Genomic DNA, 23,677 nt, shown 5'->3' on the forward strand with positions numbered 1-23,677 from the left:
TCTCAGACCCCCCCCCACTATATTTCTTAATTTGTCATTTATTTATTGTAATGTTAACCCAATAAAAGTATTGCAGTCTTCTTCAGGATTCAACTATTGCTTTCTCCCATTCATGGTCTCGTCTCTGGCTGTGAGGGCATTGTGTGGAAAACGGAGGTTAATTGTGCCAGTTCCCCGTGTGCCGTATGTGTTCAGAAGGAGAGTCCTCCTGATTGCAGCTGCATGCCGTTGTCCAAACTGCCCAGGAAATGGATTCTCCCCCTACCCTCCCACCGCCACACACACACACCGCCTATAAGCAATATCCAGTCGACCTTTAACCCCTGCGCCTCTGCAGCTGTGCGCGTGGGTGTGTCGTTGTCCTCTCCGCTGGCTGGTCCGGGGGGTGTGAGATTCTGAAGGAGGGTCCCCTGTGACCTGTGACCCCCCAGAGCAGTCAGCAGCTGGGCTCCTTTCCACCTCAGTGTCCACGACCCTCCTGTGATAAAGACCTGAGAAAGGACCACTCACAAGCTCCGAGGTAGGCTGTTCATCTTCCAATATTAACACAACAGTGGGTATTTATTGCAGTCCGACTTTGCCATCGCACACCACAGGATGTGTACTTGCTGTCCCTGCTGAAAAAAACAGTTCAACAATTGAAACAGCTGGTGGCTGGTTGACCAGTTCAGACCAGTTCCATACTCAAGATGGTTTGACTAGCTCAAGCTTTGTTTTTAAACAGCTGGTAGCTGGTAATTTCAAGCTGGTCATAGCTGGATTTTACACCAGGTGTGTTTGTTTTTCCGTTGGATTTCCGGAAATGTTCTAGTTCTTCTGTATTCTGTCTTCTTTGTGACATGTGACTGTTACAAAGAGATTTCACTGTTCATACACTGTCCCATTTCATGTTGTGATTCTCTTTGGAAGTCATAATTCTCAAAATTGGCTAGAGGGGAGCTTCTTATCAATATGAGTTGGGTTGTTTGTGTCAAGATTCTCTGTTTGTGAAGTAGGATAAGGATGAGAAGGCTTTCCAGAACGTTCTCTAGGTGGAAGATAGAGGGATTTAACTGTACTGATGTATGGGCAATGGGGAGAGGACAGATGAAATTGGCAAAGGGGATTCAGGAGGTCACAGGTTAAATTAGCCTTCTGGTCACCTGATTGGTTTATCTCTAGTGAACTGTTAACCTACTGAAAAGTGAGTGTAATCAATGTTATTTTTACCCCTGTGGCCTGTGTCCCTCCCCCCACTCTCCCGTTAGGGCAGCCGATTGGATGCCTTCCATGTCAATATCCCTCAGTATGACAGCATGTATTTCTGACCATTTGATTTGTTTGCTCCGATTCCATTTCACAAGGAATGAGAGCATCTGTCATACTGTGTGTGGGGTGAGGGGGAGCGTGTGATTGGACATTCCTGCGACTGCTTGCTAAGCATTAATTTCCATATAAACATCCTCCTCTTTCACAGTATTGGGTATTAGTTGGAGCCTGTTCATTTCTGTGGCCAAAAATAATGTCAAATAGATTTTTCACATTTTAAAAACAAGATGCTATTATAGCTATGACTGTATCACTATCTTGGATGCTACAAATTGCTATAGGATTAGATTACATATTTTTCTCTAAATGGCATTCTCTCAAATGCTCAAAACATTTAAAGTACATGAATACTTGCCTCCCTCATTCTGTCACTCTGTAAATTGCATTTTCTTTGGCATGAAATGGACTTAGCCTATGCATTTTGCAAAAGCTTGTACTGTGCTGTATCAGTATGAGCTGTGACTTAAGCCATACAATATATAGCTCATATTATAATGTAATGACAAGTTAAAATTAAAATAGCAAAAATGACAACAAGACAAAAGCATTAGTATTAAATGTAATAACACACATGCAGACACATGCTTGGACATGCACTCGGATGCGCATGTCACTTAAGAGAGGCTGCATTCATATTGTATGTCACGCAGTGCGTGTGTGAGTGAGCACTAAAACACTCACAAATGGAGCAAGGTCATCAACTGCCAGTTAGCCTCCAGCCCTGCCTTACACCCTGCGTATACCCCGGTGTACGGAAGCCCCCTCCTCAGGAATGCAGAGGCCAGCTATAGGCTCTGGGGAGAGCAGTTACCACTGATATGATAACACCGGCACCAACTGTAAAACCCCCAACAGTGTAGAATGTTTACTAGAGTATTTGCCATTATCAGTGTCTCCGCACGGTGCTGTTTCGTATATGGGCTTTTCCTAGGCTGTTTTCTTGGCCTATTCCCAGGAATGCTGAGTGTGCAGGATGTTCAGTAGAATAAGTGCTCTTCCCAGAGTGTCCACTATAACAAGTGATCCAAAGAGGTCATGCAGACTAATAAACAACTCAACGTAAACAACATCAGTCAGCACACAGGAGCTGCAAATGGGCCTCATACTCTGATCTCCTGCTGTCACTCTTTGTCTCTCTCTCTCTCTCTCTCTCTCTCTCTCTCTCTCTCTCTCTCTCTCTCTCACTCTCTCTTTTTGTCCCTCTCTCTTATTAATTCCCATCTGTAATCCCTGTCCAATGTCCTGCAGAATCGTTCAGTTGTCCTACATTTATGCTGTTCCGAGGTTGTCTAAAGTAAGGGCAAAATTACATTTGTTTGTATTATCACATTCCATTCAGCCACCGCAGGGTGGTGAAATATTGTGGCTGATTCAGCAGGGTTGCCTTCATTAACTAGCAGCTGTCCAGAGTGTAGGAGCTGCAGGAGGCTATGCCCCCGACCAGGCCTGTGTGACACAGACGATTGCGTCCCAACCAGCCATGCAAAACAGATCTTCGAAGCATGATGTTTATATATGACAGTTTCTTTACACAGTTCTTTGCATTTCTGTTGAACTCTGCGGGGTCTTTTGAGCTGCAAGGGTTGGGTAGTAGAGAGCTGACAAGGCAGTGCTCCATAGTATGGTCTGGTTCTCCAGATTCACAGGTGGTTGGGCCAGTCTTGTAGCCCCATCTGAGCAAAGCAGCTTTTGATCGTCCCGTTCCCGTTCTCAGGCGGTTGAGAACAGATGATGAAATACAATACATCATCTGGGCCTGGCAAGGGACAGTGGCAGAGCTCAGTCAGTGTGTGTGTGTGTGTGTGTGTGTGTGTGGAAAGTCTCCAGCTCAATTTTCAAGCTGATCAACCTGGCATAGCTGGGTTTTACAGCCAGGCTGTCGGGTGCTAGAAGAGACGGGCCAGCCAGCTGGGGTGAAGAAGCTGAACAGAGACCTGGTTGGAGTGTGTAGTGTTGCCGTTGTCTGATGATTGGAAATGGCTGTACCATTCACAGCTCACTGTGCCAGTGTTGGGCCACAGCTGGACTGGGAAGGGTGTTCAGAAGCGGCCTGCTGTGAGTGAATTCAGGCCGGCCGAAGGCCAGGTGGGCAGCAGCTTTCTAGACCAGCTGCATCTGCGGTGGTGCAGTGCCAGTAGGCCAGCCGGTTACAATGTGCTCTCAGAAATACAGTGACAGTGGAGAATTTCCTAAGTGTACCCTGAAAGTACTGACTGTACCCTGCTGGAAAAAAAAACAGCTCAAGCTATGTTTTGAAACTGCTAGTAGCTGGTATTTCAAGCTGGTCATACCTGGATTTTACACCAGGGAAATGTTCTCTTTGGGTACAAATTAGTATATTTTCCAAGCAAAAAACTTTAAAATGAGTTATACAGTATATTGTTGGCTAAGGGCATTGTATGCACCTCCCTGCTGAAAAAAACAGCTCAAGATGGTTGACCAGTTCAGACCAGCTCCAGACTCAATATGGTTTGACCAGCTCAAGCTATGTTTTGAAACAGCTGGTAGTAGTTAATTTCAAGCTGGTCATAACTGGATTTCACATCAGGGCTATAGGGTACCACACCAGCGACAAGCATTTGTACCTTTTTAGCCACGTTTCGGACCTTTACTTCTGAGAGAGTAGGCCAGACCACAGATTATGATGGCTTGGATGAGTATTGCCTCATGGGAGAGGAAGGGGCAGAGTCTCCTAATGTCCTCAATGGACAATCTCCACAACCATGTGACCCCCCTCCCCTCCACTTCTGGTATAGATAACATACTTGGTGAGATTCTTCCAGACATTTTTGATTAGCAACTTGAGATTAGCTGTAAATAAAGTAAACTTTGTAAGTGGTTGTTTGTCAAGTTTTAGAGTACGTGGCTTGTCTGTTTATAGATTTGTTGTAATAACACAAAGCCTTGCTGTTTATCACTCTCCTTGTTAGCAGAGAGATTGTAAATAGACAAGATGTGTCTGAGCCCCTGTCCGATTACTTGGACTCAGTTCAGGGAGTGCAGTCCGTGCCAATACTGTTCCATTTGTGTTCATAGTTTCACTCCTGTTTTTAGAAGAACTCCTTGTTCTTAAAAAAAATTAAGAATTAAGGCTTAATTTGTGCGGCAATATCCCAAGCCAGGACTTCTGAGCTAGACAATCTCTTCCCACTGCTGAGTTTTATTTCCCCCTCCGCTTGTAAAACTGACAGTTCTCTGAAAGGCCCATCATCTTGATTCTTTCTCGTGTTCTTTTTCCCCAGGCTAACCGCAGCTCAGAGTTCACCTCACTTTTAATATGTAATTGCTTTTTAACGGGTCTTGCTGGACATTCAGCTGAAAGATTAGGTTGCTATAATGGCAGCCTGCCAAATGTGCTTCCATTGCAAGTGTCCTGGAATAAGAGCCACAGGAAGATGCCAGGTTGTGACAAGCGTTCTGTATACCGCACTATAACCGCTTCATGAAGAGAGTATTACCCAGCTTACTTAACTACTGTGGAAACCTTTCCACACTTTCATTTAGCCAAACAAACTCACTGTGTCTGGCACAAAAAATAATGAAATATTAGGTATGATAATTGCAAATGGCAGGGTATGTTGGTGATTAGGTTAGTGTTACAGTGTACATATATTCCCTGTGCCAAAGTTGTGAAGTCTTTAGTACCTGTGACAGAGTAAGAATGACTCATCGGTATGGGTTTGAATCTCTCCCTGCACGTTTGATGCACGTCTTGATACTTGGTCAACAATTCAATACAGAATAAAATAGTCTTACCCCTTCAAAGATTTGATCTGATTCGATTCACTTCCGATTCAATTCAGCACTGATTCACTGATTCAGCTCCCATTCAATTCAGTTCAGATGTAATTCAATTCAGTTTGCTTTAACATCTGTTGCCAGTGGAATGTACAAGGTACAGAAGGCTACGTGTGTTTGTCTATTTTGCAAGCTAGGCCAACTAGTACAATGTTGAAATGACGCAAAAATATATATACAGTAGCTAAGCTGAAGTAGCATAAGCATATTATTATTCATTATTAGTACATTGCTAGCTAGCAATATGTGTTTAGAATAAGCAAAGTTTATCTAATTCTAAGATTTGACTCCACATAATGAAACAGAAATCAAGTTCAAACCGGCTAATGTTAGATTTTGGCAAGGTGCTATTTGCTAATGTTCCTGTTTCAATATAATATGGCCTTTGTATCCTCAACATAACACATACCTCATATGTTGTTCTGTCTTCGTTTATCTCAATTACAGGCCATTTATCTTTCGTGATACCCATTATGTGCTGCGTGTATGGTGGTGTCAACACCATTTATTAGAGTAGACGGACCATCAATATATTCATCTCATTAATACACAATCTTATAATTACATTTGGAGGGCAGTTTTGTGCTTTGCGATTGCATTTTGCCGCCATTTTACTTTGCAGTACCAGTAAACCTTTCACTTGGTGAAGCTGCAGAACGTGTCTGGTTAGATACAATTTTTTTCTCTGAAATCCTGAAAGTTAAGTTTATTTCCAACATACATGACTCAAGTGACTGAGATAATGATTTTGCTGCCACTCTTGTCGGTTGTATGTGGATATTGTAAAGTACAGTACGTTCTGATTCTTCTCTACCAAGAACTCATCGCAAGGTCAAGACGTTACTTGTTTTTGGTGAAAGCTGTTAGAAGTAGCTGCCATTAGCTTGAAGTGGTGATCTTTCCCTCTTGTTCCTACTGTTGACGTCATCCATTGAAGGTCTGTGTTATTTTTCAGTGTAACACAATGCTACATGCACACATAACAACAATAAAGAAAGTGGGATTCAGAGTATTTTGAGAAATGTATTGTTTTTTCTACAGAAACCAGCTCAAGCTAGGTTTTGAAACAGCTGGTAGCAGGTTGACCAGTTCAGATCTGCTCCATGCTCAACATTGTTTGACCAACTCAAGCTATGTTTTGGTCCAGCTTTTTAGATGCTAATTTCAAGCTGGTCATAGCTGTGTTTTATACTTGGGCTGTCTTAGCCACTCAGATCGGTGCGTAGGTTCAAACTAGCGAATCTTTACACCCTATCTATCTCATCAGCATTTCCTGTGACTCTGTACTTACCTGTTCACCGGGTGTGCAAGCCAAGTCAAAACAGCCTTACCTTTCCTGCTGTTTATACTCTACTAAAGTGAGAAGGTGTTAGGTTGGACTGGCACAGTATTTTGACAGGGATTAGCCCTGTTGCCTTGGAAGATGGAGGTTCCAGGTTCAAGACTGGCCGGATCCAATCTGCGTGGAGCTTGCATGTTCTCCTCATGTTTGCGTGGGTTTACTCCAGGTATTCTGCTTTCCTTCCACACTTAAAGACATACATCTCAGCTTAGGTGTGCTCTTGCGATTGCCCTTGACCCAGACACTGGAGTTGGTCCCTGGGCACTACACTGTGGCTGCCCACTGTTCCTAAGGATGGGTTAAATGCAGAGGACAAATTACTCCATAAAGTATACCTTATATCTTATCTTATCGTATGAACGATTAGACCCCCTTGTTGGGGGTTGGGTAACAGGACTGAGGCAGTACAAACCCTCACACTGGTCTCCTGAGTAGCCTGCAAAAGGCCTCAAATGCACAGGTGATTCTCAAGCCCCTGTAAGCCAAATGTGCATATTACTGTACAAATAGAAATTTCCAGTGTGTTTGTTTTTTCCTCCTGAAGATTGAGACAAAACACCTCTGTTTTGGTGGTAGTCTTCATCTAATTGTTTTCTCAGTGAAGTCCTAGAGTATGCCGTCATTATTCAATGATGTGACACACATGTTCCATTTTCATCTATTTAAATGCTTACTCAGACATCTCTCTCCAGAGGGACTTACATTAGGTTACATTACTTGCATCAGTTTAACCTGGGTATTAACTTATTTTATAGTAAGCAACTTGCTCAAAGATACAAAGGCAGTGCCCTACTTGATGAAACTGTTGTCATTAGCCCCTTTCATTCCTTGTAGCTAGCCAGTGTGCAGTGAGGATGTGTCCATTTCTGGAATGCTTGTACAGTCTTGGGCAAGAGCAGCAGCTGGATGAGTGCGAACCATTAAACATGGCTACGTGAAAGATGGAGGGGTGGGGGCTCTAAGTTGCAGTGTCTCCTTTACCCGCTCAAGGCCAGTTTATAGTTCAGCCGCAGTGTGTTGCTCGACTAAAATCACAGAATGTTAATTTACTTTCTATTGATGCCCGGCATAGACGGTGGTCATCCTTAGCAAAAAATATAAACACACTCCAGTCACCCAGAGTATATACCAAATATCGTTGCGACCAGCGACATCGATTGTGCTGCTCTGTCACTGGACTAAAGACTGCCCTTAAGGCTTCATAATGTATGTCCATCTCCCTGGAAACACATGCTGACAGTCAGACACGTACACACGCTCACGTATACAGACACTCACGCATAAACACACAGACTGACGCACACATATAGACACACAGAAACACACGCATACACACACAGACTGACGCACACATATAGACACACTGACACATTCGCACAGACACACACATACACACACTCACATATACTGACAGACGCATACACACACTGACTGACGCACACATATAGACACACATACACACACTCACACAGACACACACATACACACTCACATATACTGACAGACGCATACACACTCAGACTGACGCACGCATATAGACACACTGACACATTCGCACAGACATACACATACACACTCACATATACTGACACACACATATACACACACAGACTGACACACACATATAGACACACTGACACTCACAGGCTCACACAGACACACACTCACAGTGAGGGAGGGTTTGAGAGGCACACCCCTCTACACTCAAAAGGGAGGAAGTGATGCAGTCCATGCCACCCCCGGTCCTCTGAACCACGTGGTACGCTCCGAGTGAGCGTCAGGAATATTTAAACGTGGGAGCTCCAGGGGACTTCTATCGCACTAGCAGCTGGTCCGGCACAGGAGGCCGGCAGTTAGAGGGAGAGAGGGAGAGAACGAGGGAGGGAGGGAGGAGAGGGATGAAGCAGAGTTGAATGAAGATGTGAGACTAAAGGGCTAGTGCATCACACAGTTGTCTCTGAGTGTGTGTGAGTGTGTGTGTGTGTCTGTTTCTTGGATCCAGCCGAGGGGGGGCAGAAACTGCATCCATCCCAAGCCGTTTAGCGTTGGGAATGTCTTGGATTTCCGGGAGAGTTCCTCATCTGACCGGGCTGCAGGGTCCTGAGGACACAGAGGAGAGAGGTACGCGCATATCACACCTCAGAGCTGAGCTGCGTCTGTCTATGGGGCAGTCTCTGTCCTCCTGCGAGCTTACTTAATCACTGGAAATGTGCACGTGTGTGAAAGGCTTGCCTTTTCAGTGAGCTTGTACAGTGTCCTTTAGATTGTGTTTAGAGGACTGTTGTAGGTTGTTCTACAGTCTGTGTAGAAGGAATGTTGTAGGTTGTCGTACAGTCTGTGTTTGGAGGAGTGTTTTAGGTTGCAGGTTGTCTGATAGTCTGTGTTTGGAGGAGTGTTGTCGGTTGTAGATTATCCTACAGTCTATGTTTGGAGGAGTGTTGTAGGTTGTAGGTTGTCCTAGAGTCTGTGTTTGGAGGAGTGTTGTGGGTTGTCGGTTGTCCTAGAGGCTGTGTTTGGAGGAGTGTTGTGGGTTGTCGGTTGTCCTAGAGTCTGTGTTTGGAGGAGTGTTGTAGGTTGGCGGTTGTCCTACAGTCTGTGTTAGGGGTATTCAGGGGTACAGGTGTGGATTGGAGATCATGCAGTCATTAGCAGGTCATACGGTCTGACTGCTGTGACATCACAAAGTACAAGATGTTGAAGCATGCCTTGGTGTGTGTGTGTGTGTGTGTGTGCGTGTGTGTATGAGTGTGTGTGTGTGTGTGTGTGTGTGTGTGAGAGAGAGACTGACTGTAGGCTATGGTTTGGTTTCTGTACTGACCTTGTGAAAACAAGTCTACACGCTGTTCCTAGTATGCTAATCTGCACAGCACATTAAGGTTTCTGCTGTAAACAGCATTTGTAAAGTGGGCATTTCATTATCCTGTACAATTTGTCCAGTTATGCACATTGATTGAATAATGTTAATAAAAGTTAATAAAAATTAGGACAGGTAAAATTTCTATATCAGTTATGGCAGATTTATTTTTTTAATTTCTTTTTTCCTCTTTGAGCCAGCTCATTATTGTGATAGTATTTCCATGAGAGGTGCCAGGATGTCTCATTTACCTGTAGTCCTTAATCAGTATGTGTTCCTGAATGGGAGCCAACTACTGCACTCTTTTTTATCTTTGTTATTCGACATAGATTTTGGGGACCTAACACCTAACTTTTAAGGTAGACTTACAAACTTTCACACCCACGAGCATCCCTACCATTATTACATTGCTTATACTTTGTTAAGCTATAATATTCATATTTGTTGAAATCTTTTCATCTTTTTAAAAAATGAAATTAGTTGAAGTTCTGAAAATGGTGCCCAATACAGGTCTGAGCATATTCAATTTCCAACCCAATTTGGAATGGCCATTTGTCTGCAACCACAGCCATGTTCATACTGCAAACCCCACCGCTGACTCAGAAGAGTGTGTACATCCTCTATTCTCCTCCGAAGCTGGTGCTGCCGGCTGCAGCTTTTCACAACACAAACTGCTACCGAGTCAGAGACTTGTACAGAGCGGAGTCAGAGGAAGACCATATAATGCAAACTGCTGCTAGACTTGTACAGAGTGGAGTCAGAGGAAGACCATTCAACGCAAACTGCAGCTAGACTTGCATAGAGCGGAGTCAGAGGAGGACCAATCACATGTGGCTTTGATTTCAATCTACAGGTGCTTGATTGACCGACAGGGGTGGCAAATATTCCATTTGCCTAATTCACATTTTCTTGATTTCCCCGTCTTCATTTCCTTTTCTTGCCTCTTTTTCTAGCCTCTCATGATGGAAGCTAGGAGTAGAAAGCAAGAAAGAAAAAATGGAGAGATTGGAATGAGCCCCTAGTTTGAATTGATTATCTCTTTGTGTGCGATGACAGTTGTGTGTGATGACAGTTGGGATGGACGTGTTATACTCTGTAGAAGGTCACTGACAGGCTGGTGTAAGACAATAATAACATTTGGTGTCCTTCTGTGGTGACTGAAGCAGATTATGAAATAGAGAGGGCAATGAAAGGTTCAGCTAGAAGGTATATTCTGCTGCTATTATTGACACAAATTGGTATTGACACATGCGTTAACATATTTTACATTTATCAGGAGAACTTGTTGTTATTGCGGCAATATGAAGAGTTGATTTTTCATCAGAATCTTGTGTGGCTAGCCCAATATCAGCATTGGTGATTGGTGATTTTTAAATGGTTTTATTTTCTTTTGAATTGTCCTCAGTTTTGTTTTGCTATATTTAAGCCGCCAGCTGTTCAATTGTATTCCCTGGTGCTAATTGGAGCACTATGTTGTCAGCACTTTATCCCAGGCTTGCAGCAGTGTGAAACAATTACTCCAGTATGCGAAATGAGCAAGCTCACTCCGTGTGCTCCCTTCAAAATTCTACACAGTGTGCGTGAGATACGGAACCGTGTTATAGGGATGGCAGACCCTTTATTATAGGTGCAGTTTGTTTGAGGCATTGAGAGGCAGTAACTCACTGTGTGTAGATATGAGCCCTCACTGCCAGGGTGATTCAGTGTAATGTCGCTGCATGCATCTCACTCAGACAGGGCTGAAATTGAGAAATGGCCTCCATGCATTAAACTGGGGACAGAAACTCAGAGCAATCAATACATGAAGGAGGGTGTCAGCCATTACCACAACAGTGTCAGGGGTCGGGCCTAGCTGTGTGTGTATTGTGGCATTTACGTCACTGCTCGGGTGTAAAAACCAATAAATAAAAAAATAAAAAAATAAAAAAAATAATCATAATAATAATAATAGCTGAGCTGGTCCATGTTGAGTATGGAGCTGGTCTGAACTGGTCAACCAGCAACAAGCAGTTTCAAAACCTAGCTTAACTTGTTTTTTTTCAGCAGGGTGACACACAAGAGTACCCTGTTTCTGCACACACTGCAGAAACTCTATAACATCGGTCAACTTGTTTAATCACCTTATTTGCTTTGTTTGTTGTGGTTGTGTGATGTGGGTTTTTATTTACATGGACCTCTACTGTGAGCTAATTCATGGTAATTATTTTAATTATGCAGTAAATATCAGAGATTATTTTACTTTGATATGTAGGACACACTATTAATAAACAAGTGGAGTTAAATGGCCGTTATTTTGGCTGAATGTGGTCTAGGGTTGTATGTTTTCAAAGCCACAGGAATTTTACATTGGGGACATGGAGGCCTTTGAATTCATGGTATGAGATCTTAACGGGTGTAATTTCTAAGACTGAATTACACCCGTTAATATCTCAACCATGAATTTTGAGGCTGTTATGTGCTTAATGCGCTAACAAGTTGCTTTAATTGAAACTACTACAACCGGTAACATTCCACCACATTACGACACTGTCGCTTAAGTTTCATACTAGTCCGCCTGCACAAGACTTTGCAGGACAAATGCTACTCCTGATAAGTGGAAACATGCTTTAATTTAATTTTTGGGTGAATTGCTTCTTTAAGCATCAATACACGGATGTGAATGTAAGAGTGAGTTGTTAAATGAGGAAGTGTATGCGTAGGTAGTGAACGTGTGAGTGAGTTTTGTTTATATTAAGGTGTGATATAAGGTGAGACTGGATTCATCAGGGCTCGTTCCGTCATGATGATGTACCGCATTAATCAAATCATTAGCACGCATTCAAGTAGCAAAATGCAAAACAGTCACTTGCAAAGCAGTCAACCCTGCCTCTGAAACTGAATTGCGTTTGCCAAAATGATACAGTTCATTTGCAAATTGGCATAAGACAACCAAAACATTCAATACATTGCACAAAATAAAAAGGCAGTGACAAAACACTTGGCCCAGTGAATACTATATTAATATAGTGCCTTCAGAAAGTATTTGAGGTGTCATACTGTTTTTCACCAACACAAATTCATCATATTATGAAAAAAAAAATATATTCAACATTTTACATTACATTACATTACATTAATGGCATTTGGCAGACGCTGTTATCCAAAGCGACATACAACAAAGTGCATACCCATGACCAGGGATAAGTGCGCTGAAAGACCCTAGAGGGAAGTACAGTTTAAACTGCTACCTGCACAACAAAGATAAGGACCAGGGCCTATTTGTAAAATTTTCTTCTTCTTCTTTTTTACAAACCGCAACACGCAAATGTATGGATATGCCCTTTAACTAGCCAAACACTTTTTACCTAGCCAATCTAAAACATCCTGATACACAGAAAGTAAATGACAGAAAGACAACAATTAAGGATTATAGGGATGTAGACAGAGCATGTCGGTTGACAGGAATTTGTAATAGGATTTAAGTTGGACCATTTCAGAATTCTGACCTAAATTTCATTTTAGTTTTTGCTGTGATTTTGTGTCACCATCCTGTTGGAATGTGAATCTTTGCCGCAAATGCAAATCTCTCACAAACCCAAACGGGTCCTCGAGGATTTGCCTGTATTTGACTCCGTCCATAAAGAAGATTCCCAATCCTTCCTGCTGACAAGCAGCCCCAAAGCATGACGGCCCCACTGCTGTGTGCTTAAGAGTAGGGATGGTGTGACGTGGGTTTGGTTTGCAGCAAACATCAAGCCTTGACCGTGAAATCCTCTTTCAGAAGGTCTCTGGGTCTATCTTGTGTGTTGATTGATGCTCTAAATGCAGAGAACAAATGTAATTATAACAAGCTGAAGATTTAATATGTATGCACTTCTGTGAAAACCAAGGAAAAAGGCAAGTAAAATGCATTTGTCACATTTCACAATAATGTTACATGAATAATGTAGTTATTAACTAACTACTGTGAAGTTAATCTGTACAGCTTTTTAAATTTATTTCTACAACATTAATTCTTGTTAACAAATAATTTTAAGTTTATCCTATGGTTTGCAAATGAATACATATTCAAGTTAGTTGTTAACTAATATGTGAACTAATGAGAAGTTAATTTCATGCTTAATTAATGTATTTGTGCATCATTAATTCATCAATAGCAACTACATTAGTTAATGCCAGTTCATGAGCCTTATTGTAAAGTGTGACCAATGCATTACTGTACAAAGCTAAGCACCTACTTCACGTGAAGTCCATATTTTAAAGTCAATCACATGCCCTCACTGACATCTGATGCAGTGGCATGTCCACCCACGACAGTCATTGGCTGCGACCGCCAAACAACCAGCATGCATTGCCTTAAGGAGGAACATCTGGTCATGTGGACAATGGACATATACCTTGTACTGTAGCTCCATGAAGATAATTACATTTCATTGGAGAGTATGGGGGAAGAAAGTATATCATTTGACATGGATGGGATGCAGACAATTCAGTGACCTGATGAGACAGAATTCCACATTGTTCTATACCAGTGGTTCCCAAACTCGGTCCTGGAGTACCCTTTGTAAGCTGGTTTTTGTTCCAACCGCAATTGCGATTGAATGATTTTAACAAGCTGTTGAAGATGACGATGACGATGACGATGAAGTGTGACACATTAGACCTCTCCTATCCTCTCTCCTGGTGGAGCAATATTGAAAATATGTGAATGTCAATGGATCTTAAAGGATTTTGGAGGTGGCTCAGCTGGTTAAGTCACCAGTCTTGGTCTACTGCACAGTTGCCGAATTCTAGTTACTGGGTATTCTCTGAGCTTTTCTGGTGTTTTGGAACCTATGAAATACTCTCAACAAGTGCAGACCCCTCCTTGTGATCTTCTTGGTTGGCTCACTTGCACCAGGCAAGATGAATTGAGCACAGAAAGGCGTTTGAATCCGGAGAGATGACGTGTTTGACCCAGGTCTGTCCCATGGGAGCTCTAATAATGAAAGTGCTCTGTAAAGTAATAGGACACTGATAACTGTTCTCATTCTGCTGTGACCTACATCACATGCAGGCTTTCTCCCTTCCAGAAAATTCCCTACTGGGAGCTCTGACCTGTCTACACACTGAAGGAAACTCTCGCATCGTCTGCCAGCTGAAACAAACCTATAACAAACACTCCAGATAACGTTCCCTCGTTATTGCTCCCTCTTGAAATGAGTATGGTTATCATTTTGTCACATCATTTTACAGAATATTTGCATAAATGGTCTTCGTCGCTGGAGTTTTGGGTAAAGAAATATTCACAGTGCTACCATGTACAGTGTATAGTATACTTGTACACTTTGTAAGGATGGGTTTGTAGTATTGTAGGCGCTTGTGTGTGCCTGTGTGGATGTGTGCATTTGCAGATGTGAGTGTATGTTCATGTGTGTGTGTGTGTGTGCCTGCATGTGTGTGTGCCTGGGAGTGTATGTTCATGAGTCTGTGTAAGTGTGTGTCTGTCTGTATGTGTCTGCATGTGTGTATTTGCACATGTGAGTGTATGTTCATGTGTGGGTGTAAGTGTGTGTCTGTCTGTATGTGTCTGCATGTGTGTATTTGCACATGTGAGTGTATGTTCATGTGTGGGTGTATGTGTGTTTGTGCACCTGCATGTGTGCCTATGTTCATGAGTCTGTGTGAGCGTGTCTCTGTCTGTGTGTGTGTGTGTGTGTGTGTGTGTGCACACGTGTTTCTACCTGTCTGTGTGTGTGTGTGCGCGCTTATGTTCCCGTGTGTCCGGCATGCGTACGCATGTGAGCAGGTGTGTATCTTAACTGATTGTACAGCAGTGTGAGAACACATGAGAGTCGGCTGCCAGCGGGGCATTAAACATTCAGGGAGGGTGATGAATATTTCAGAGGAGAGAGAAGATTAATGTCCCCTCACACAGCCTGCAGGACAGCGCACAGACACCCCCGAGCCTGCGGAGGCACTGTCAAATGTGGGCTCCCTCTCTTCTTTCTTCACATATACAGTAGTCACATGCGCAGCTGAAACGCACGAGAGAAAACTCACAACACTCAAATGCGAACTCATTTATAGTAATATGCATGTATGCAAATGCAATTCCTCCTAGTCTGTATGTATTACAGAGAAAAACATGACAGCAAGTGAGCAACTTTGTTTCAGGCCGAGGATATGGTAGAGTTTTATATTATAGTCTTGTAACAATGTTTTATCTTACCTATTGTACCTTTAAATTCTCAAAGCATCTTGGATGGCTGATCTAGGATCATCATATTCTAACCTTGTCCATTATGAGATAATAGGCAAAGCTGATCATGGATCAGCATGCTTTATGAATACTGGCCCTAGATTCATAACAGTAATCCTTACTGCAGCTAATTATACTATTACTCATACGGAGATCCTTCCTCACACAGCCCAGGTGTGGTCGAACAGATGGCTTTCACAGTAGAACAGGACGGTTGTTCCTCTGACAAATACACAACAGATGCAGGCAGAGTGTGACACGACACTGTATGTAACACTGACACAAACTGACAGCGAATAATTTATTCTTCACAGTTTTTTTCCCATTGTATAATTAGTCAATTCGTGTTATTGTATTGAATCATTACTTAAAGGCACAATAGGTACGATTTATGTGTTAAAACATTGTTACAAGACCATTGTAAACCGAAACATTGCATAGCTGTACAATAATTCAAGCTCATTGGTTGAAAATGGCTTCCCATTGCCACAGCCAATGACGTTTCAACATCAGCACGTTTGCAGAGAAGGGGAGGGATAAACAGTGTTGAGGTTTGAAGGTGTTTGTTGCTGCTATTCCTCTCTTGGCCGTTAGAAGTCCGAAAGTACCTATTGTACCTTTAATTGCGGTTGTTCTCTAATTTTTGAATTTGTGTCGTGTCCGTGTCTTCGGGCAATACGGATTCACCCTTACCAGTTGCCACGCCAATGAAGCACTTGTAATTAGAATGTATAAAGCGCTGTTCACGCCCCTCGTATTTGCCTAACAAAATGCAGCACTAAACATCCTCGTTCCCAAGCTTTTCAGCAGAGACGGCTCTGTTACCCGCGTGTCCTCAGTGCTCAGACAGGTTGTTTCTCTCTGTTCCCCAAGACGGCAGACTGACAGCGTCTTGGCTGGAGCGAGCGGCCAGGGGTAGGCCGGGGTGGAGAGAGGAGACGACCTGTTTGGGCCTGCCTAGAACTGCCTTGTGTGTGTGTGTGTGTGTGTGTGTGTGCGCGTGATCGACACACTTCAGCTCATCCGCTGGACAGAGAGAGGGAGAGAGAGGGCGAGCACCAGGGTTTCATAGGTGGGTACTGATGGCACCTTTCATAGATACCGAGCCTGATTCTGGAGTTTTTAATTTCGCTTTGTCTGCTGTTACACTTCTCTCTTCTCTTTCCTCTTCCTCCCCGGTGATGCATGCGGCTACATATGAGGGTATGGAGGGATGAACATGAGATGAATGAGTGATGAATATGAGCTGACAGATATTCAGTGACGTACAGTACATGAGGTGAAAGAGCAATGGGGATATTTGAGCAATAACTCAGGCAGTAGTTTATTGTGATTTTATCGCAGCTAAGGGGCATTGTTCGGAATAAAATGATAAAATTACAATATACCAAGGCCTGGAGCGAGTTATTGTTTTTATAAAACGGCTACCAAATACGATGATATAGATATTACAGCCATGATCCAGTTAAAAGAGTTTTTTTTATTAACAATGTCAATACAAGAATAGTGGGTTTCCTCCGGGTACTCCGGTTTCCTCCCACAGTCCAAAGACATGCATGTTAGGCTGATTGGAGAGTCTAAATTGCCCGTAGGTATGAGTGTGTGAGTGAATGGTGTGTGTGCCTTGCGATGGATTGGCGACCTGTCCAGGGTGTATTCCTGCCTTTCGCCCAATGTATGCTGGGATAGGCTCCAGCCCCCCTGCAACCCTGTTCAGGATAAGCGGGTTCAGATAATGGATGGATGGATGGAATACAAGAATAGTTTACAAGAAAATAGTTCCTGGCTGCTTGCACACAGTACCAGACGGTTGCTCTGCCGTGTTAGCACAGTTTTGTTCTGCCGTAGTATTAGTGAGCGAACCAGAGTTTATACCTTATTGATGTTGCCATTGTGCAAAGACTGAAAAACTGTTTGACATCAGTGGGACCACGTTGCGTAGGACTAGGCGACTCATTTTATTATTTGTGGATGGCACGTTACTCGGTGTGGTGAGAGCTGGTGCATCTTCTCCGGCCCCTATGTTTTGGTTGAGCTCTGGCACTTACGATAAATATTACTGAATATGTTTGAAATATTTATTCTAAAATGTATTCTTTTTAGGTGATAAATTGCATATATATTTTTCTTTCTGTTTGTGTCTATTTTCACATATTTATGTGTATTTATGTGTATACTTTTATGAAAACTTACATACTGTAGTTAAAGTGTCCAGACCTTCTGAGTAGAGCACCATGAAAAGGTGACCATCTTTCAGGTGAAACACAGTGGGAATGGGTGCAGTGCAGGCTAAATGTTTCCCTGTTTCCTAGATGTCCCTTTAATATTATCTTTGAGTCACATAGAACATTCCATAAACAGAGTGTAACATTTTGTTATGCTAATTAATTAGAATAGTTAATAACTGATGACCGTAATAATGCCAATAATAATGCAACTTGCCCAAAATCTTTTCTGCATGACTTAATGTGTTGTGATCAATATATACTGTATGTTCTTGAGCTGTTTGGCCAATGTGTTACCTCACAATTGAGTGGAGGTCGGATCGAAATGTTTCCCCAACGTTCTAGAAACATTTTGCGTTAGCATAGAGGATCACCTGTTGGTATCTTAGTCATTTGATAAATGGCCGACCTCATCTCCAAACTCCTCCAGGTCAGTTCATCTCAAAGGGTCAAAGGGCAGGTAGGTTTGTACAGTATCAATTGCCCAAGTGTACAGTGCTTTTGTGAATGACCTAAGGAATTCAGTTTGACATATGGATACTGGCCTCATTCTGTCAATTCATGAGATAAATGGCCTGATCAAATTCCAAAAAAAACAGTTACTAGGAAGTAATGTACAACAGCAATGTTCCAAGCCTAGTCTTTTAATTATTATTTGTGTTATTTATTTATACATAATTGTTTAGTATTTGAATCTTTCTGTGCTCGATTGATCTTGCGAGTATGATAGTATTTCATAGGTTCCAGTACACCAGACAAGCTCAATAAAGCGTAGAAAAGTATTTGATTCCAAAACAATGACGTATTATTATATAACTGTGAATAACCCCCCTCCATTTTGTTTCAGATATCCACGGTGCCCGACACCCCCTCACCTCCCAGCGGTCTCTTCCAGGCACTCCGGTTTCCTGCAAGCCCTTCGTCGTCGACCTGCGCACCTCCATGGATGGAAAGTACAAGGAGATTGCCGAGGTGAGGCAGGGTTCTGGCTTCAGTGTCACCTCAGTGGTCTGTCTCAGTGTGTCTCAGTGTGACCTCAGTGTGTCTCAGTGTGTCCTCAGTAGTGTGTCTCAGTGTGTCTCAGTGTGCATCAGTGTGTCTCAGTGTGTCCTCAGTGTGACCTCAGTGTGCATCAGTGTGTCTCAGTGTGTCCTCAGTAGTGTGTCCCAGTGTGTCTCAGTGTGACCTCAGTGTGCATCAGTGTGTCTCAGTGTGCATCAGTGTGTCTCAGTGTGTCCTCAGTAGTGTGTCTCAGTGTGACCTCAGTGTGCCCTCAGTAGTGTGTCTCAGTGTGTCTCAGTGTGCCCTCAGTAGTGTGTCTCAGTGTGTCTCAGTGTGCATCAGTGTGTCTCAGTGTGTCTCAGTGTGTCCTCAGTGTGTCCTCAGTGTGCCCTCAGTGGTGTGTCGCAGTGTGTCTCAGAGTGACCTCAGTGGTGTGTCTCAGTGGTGTGTCTCAGTGGTGTGTCTCGGTGTGTCTCAGTGGTGTGTCTCAGTGTGTCTCAGTGTGACCTCAGTGTGTCCTCAGTGTGTCTCAGTGGTGTGTCCTCAGTGTGTCTCAGTGGTGTGTCTCAGTGTGTCTCAGTGGTGTGTCTCAGTGTGTCTCAGTGGCACAGGGGAGGTAGGACCTAAGGAGATGCCACAGTGTGTTTGAAGTGTTACAGCACCTCTACAGTGAATGGTGTGTTATAAGCCTGTTCTGCGACTAATCCTCATGCACCCTACGACGTCAGCTTTGAGCTCCCTGGAGGCTGCATGTTATCAGATGTTTAATGTGTGTGTGCTGTAATTGTGTGTGTTCATGTGCATAAGAGCTGTTGTGTAATTGTGTGTATGTGTGTTAATAGGAGCTGTGTGTAAGCGTCTGTGTGTGTGTGTGTGTAATTGTGTGTGTGTTTATAGGAGCTGTGTATAATTGTGTGTGTGTGATTCTGTTTATAGGACCTGTGTGTAATTGCGTGTGTGTGTGTGTGTGTGTGTGTGTGTGTTTATAGGAGCTGTGAATAATTGTGTGTGTGTGTTTCTGTTTATAGGAGCTGTCTATAATTGCATGTGCGTGTATGTGTGTTTATAGGAGCTGTGTGTAATTGCGTGTGCCTGTTTCTGTTTATAGGAGCTGTGTGTAATTGCGTGTGTGCGTGTGTGTGTGTTTATAGGAGCTGTGTGTAATTGCGTGTGTGCGTGTATGTGTGTTTATAGGAGCTGTGTGTAATTGTGTGTGTGTGTGTGTGTGTGTTTATAGGAGCTGTGTGTAATTTCGTGTGTGTGTTTATAGGAACTGTGTATAATTGCGTGTGTGCATGTGTGCGTGTATGTGTGTTTACAGGAGCTGTGTGTAATTGTGTGTGTGTGTGTTTATAGGAGCTGTGTGTAATTGCGTGTGTGCGTGTGTGTGTGTGTTTATAGGAGCTGTGTGTAATTGTGTGTGTGCACGTGTGTGTGTGTTTATAGGAGCTGTGTGTAATTGCGTGTGTGTGTGTGTGTGTGTGTTTATAGGAGCTGTGTGTAATTGCGTGTGTGTGTGTGTTTATAGGAGCTGTGTGTAATTGCGTGTGTGTGTGTGCGTGTGTGTGTGTTTATAGGAGCTGTGTGTAATTGTGTGTGCCTGTTTCTGTTTATAGGAGCTGTGTATAATTGCGTGTGTGCGTGTGTGTGTATTTATAGGAGCTGTGTGTAATTGCGTGTGTGCGTGTATGTGTGTTTACAGGAGCTGTGTGTAATTGTGTGTGTGTGTGTGTGTGTGTGTGTTTATAGGAGCTGTGTGTAATTGCGTGTGTGTGTTTATAGGAACTGTGTATAATTGCGTGTGTGCATGTGTGCGTGTATGTGTGTTTACAGGAGCTGTGTGTAATTGTGTGTGTGTGTGTGTGTGTGTGTGTTTATAGGAGCTGTGTGTAATTGCGTGTGTGCGTGTGTGTGTGTTTATAGGAGCTGTGTGTAATTGTGCGTGTGTGTGTGTGTTTATAGGAGCTGTGTGTAATTGCGTGTGTGTGTGTGTGTGTGTTTATAGGAGCTGTGTGTAATTGCGTGTGTGCGTGTATGTGTGTTTATAGGAGCTGTGTGTAATTGTGTGTGTGTGTGTGTGTGTGTTTATAGGAGCTGTGTGTAATTTCGTGTGTGTGTTTATAGGAACTGTGTATAATTGCGTGTGTGCATGTGTGCGTGTATGTGTGTTTACAGGAGCTGTGTGTAATTGTGTGTGTGTGTGTTTATAGGAGCTGTGTGTAATTGCGTGTGTGCGTGTGTGTGTGTGTTTATAGGAGCTGTGTGTAATTGTGTGTGTGCACGTGTGTGTGTGTTTATAGGAGCTGTGTGTAATTGCGTGTGTGTGTGTGTGTGTGTGTTTATAGGAGCTGTGTGTAATTGCGTGTGTGTGTGTGTTTATAGGAGCTGTGTGTAATTGCGTGTGTGTGTGTGCGTGTGTGTGTGTTTATAGGAGCTGTGTGTAATTGTGTGTGCCTGTTTCTGTTTATAGGAGCTGTGTATAATTGCGTGTGTGCGTGTGTGTGTATTTATAGGAGCTGTGTGTAATTGCGTGTGTGCGTGTATGTGTGTTTACAGGAGCTGTGTGTAATTGTGTGTGTGTGTGTGTGTGTGTGTGTGTGTTTATAGGAGCTGTGTGTAATTGCGTGTGTGTGTTTATAGGAACTGTGTATAATTGCGTGTGTGCATGTGTGCGTGTATGTGTGTTTACAGGAGCTGTGTGTAATTGTGTGTGTGTGTGTGTGTGTGTGTGTTTATAGGAGCTGTGTGTAATTGCGTGTGTGCGTGTGTGTGTGTTTATAGGAGCTGTGTGTAATTGTGCGTGTGTGTGTGTGTTTATAGGAGCTGTGTGTAATTGCGTGTGTGTGTGTGTGCGTGTGTGTGTGTTTATAGGAGCTGTGTGTAATTGCGTGTGTGTGTGTGTTTATAGGAGCTGTTTTCTCACACGAGCGAGATGCGCAGCGCCCCCTATGAGTTCCCTGAGGAAAGCCCCATCGAGCAGCTGGAGGAGAGGCTTCACCGCCTGGAGAGGCAGATCAGCCAGGACATCAAGTGAGGAGGGAGGGGCATCCCCGTGACCAGCCAATCAGTTCACAGGCCCCTCAGGGAGCTGACACAACGTCACACACAGCATTAGAGACGAGTGGATATCAATGACCGTGCATCCTCCCAGTTATCATAGATTCAGCTGAATCTTTCAACCATCTGTTTGGCCAGCGAAAGCTTTTTCATGATTTGGCGTATAGGGTGTAAGGTCATGACATTTCTAATTAAAGGCCCACTCTTGCAAAAAGACTTCAAAAGGAAAAATAAGCATTCAAAATAAGTGTTAAATCAACAGTACTTCCTTGTTTATCTTCTGGAGTCCATATTTCATTCTTCTTCTTTGTCTTTGAGATCGGCACTTCTTGTGGCTGTCTCACTTCATTGGCAGCTTTATTGTCTCATTTACCAGAAAAAGTAACATCAATAAGATTTTTGTGTTAAACATAAGTTTCCAAAACACATAGTTTTTTTATGGGCTTTTACAGTGTTTTGACCCTCAAGCTACATCCGTCTGTTGCTGTATTAGTTCAGCTGTTTGTGCCAAATTGTTATTTGTGTTATGCTGGTGGTTTATCAGGACCATAAGTCACTATTGCACCCCACCCTTCTTATCAGGGTCCTCTCTCTGTTACCCTCTTCCCATTTGACCTGGCAAAATGCCACTGACAACACTTTTTGCATCATCTGCAACATTTTGATAAAATAATTACATACCATCCTTCCGTTTATATTTGGAGACAGTCCAAATATAAACAGGAGCTGATGAGCCAAAATGGATAATTTAGTAAGGTATTTTTGACTGCGTCTATAAGTTGGTCTTTAGCTGCTTGAAGCATTGATAAATCAATAAAGTTAAAGTCAACCTATGCTCTGTTGTGACAGTTGTTCAGGTGTATTCATTTCCGACCATTGCGCTGTAGTTAATGCTCACATGACTAGATTTTGTACATCTGGTGCATGGAGGGGACACGGGATGTCAAGTTAGGCGAATCGTATGCAAAACATGGAGTTGTTTTCGGAAATAAAGCCAAGACCCAACCCTTTCTCCATCACTCTTGTCTTGTGTGGCAACGTGGTTTTGTCATTGGGTATCTGCGGCATCTACTGCACCTCTGTGTGTAAATAGAGGTGTCATAGAGACTCCTGTTTCAAAGGAGTCAGTGCTCTCCAGACCTGGGTCAAATATGTAATTGTTTTGGATTCAAATATGTTTTTCTGAGCTTGTCTGGTGTAACAGAATCAGAAATACTCTCAAGAAATTGTGAACCCCCACCTTCTGGTCCTCTTGGTTGGCCCAATTGCTCCAGGCAAGATCAATCGAGCACAGAAAAGTATTTGAATCTAAAGCATGCTTTACCCAAGTCTGGTGCTCTGTTTGACAAGCTATAACATTGAAGAGGTAGTGTAGTTGTAGATGTGTGTCCTGCTTTAGCGCTTATGTTACTGGTGCACCTTCAAATGTTTCAGTAAGGTACATGGTTGTTTAATTTTTTCAATTCATTCACCTGCATGAGTTGTAGTTTATCCTTTACACCATTGTTCTGCTCTGTGTATATATTTTTTTTATCACAAAAACCATCATCAATATTTTGTTGAATTTCTGTTCTCTCTTTAGTCCAATTATCCTTTTCTGTTATTAGCGACCGATAAGAACCAGTCCACCAGCCTACTTGTATTCCACTTGTAATGCACATATGTGGGAGTTTACACATCTGGTGCTACTCTTCAGCAATGCCCTAACTTCATACAACATCTCTCTCAATTCACATATTCAGAACTATGGCATTCTTTTTGTCTGGAGAATGGGCCCTAAATATCCACAACTGGGGACTTCAACACAAAAACAACAATAATCTATCATGGACTGTTTACCTTTATTTAACCAGGAATGCCCCATTGCAATG

At 42.9% G+C, this 23,677-nt stretch overlaps 1 protein-coding gene across 2 annotated transcripts in view; it reads left to right on the top strand.

The window, feature by feature from the left end:
• The window catches only part of ampd2b (adenosine monophosphate deaminase 2b), a 55,910-nt gene that overhangs the window by 9,441 nt on the left and 22,792 nt on the right, over window positions 1–23,677 (top strand). For both annotated transcript variants that reach the window (XM_061257984.1, XM_061257985.1), the window contains exons 2-3: window positions 18,595–18,719; window positions 21,658–21,779. In XM_061257984.1, the coding sequence (XP_061113968.1) occupies window positions 18,595–18,719; window positions 21,658–21,779 (247 nt within the window). The remainder of the gene's footprint in view (window positions 1–18,594; window positions 18,720–21,657; window positions 21,780–23,677) is intronic.

This window comes from Conger conger, chromosome 10, assembly GCF_963514075.1.
Source record: "Conger conger chromosome 10, fConCon1.1, whole genome shotgun sequence".
In the NCBI taxonomy this organism is placed as follows: Eukaryota; Metazoa; Chordata; class Actinopteri; order Anguilliformes; family Congridae; genus Conger; species Conger conger.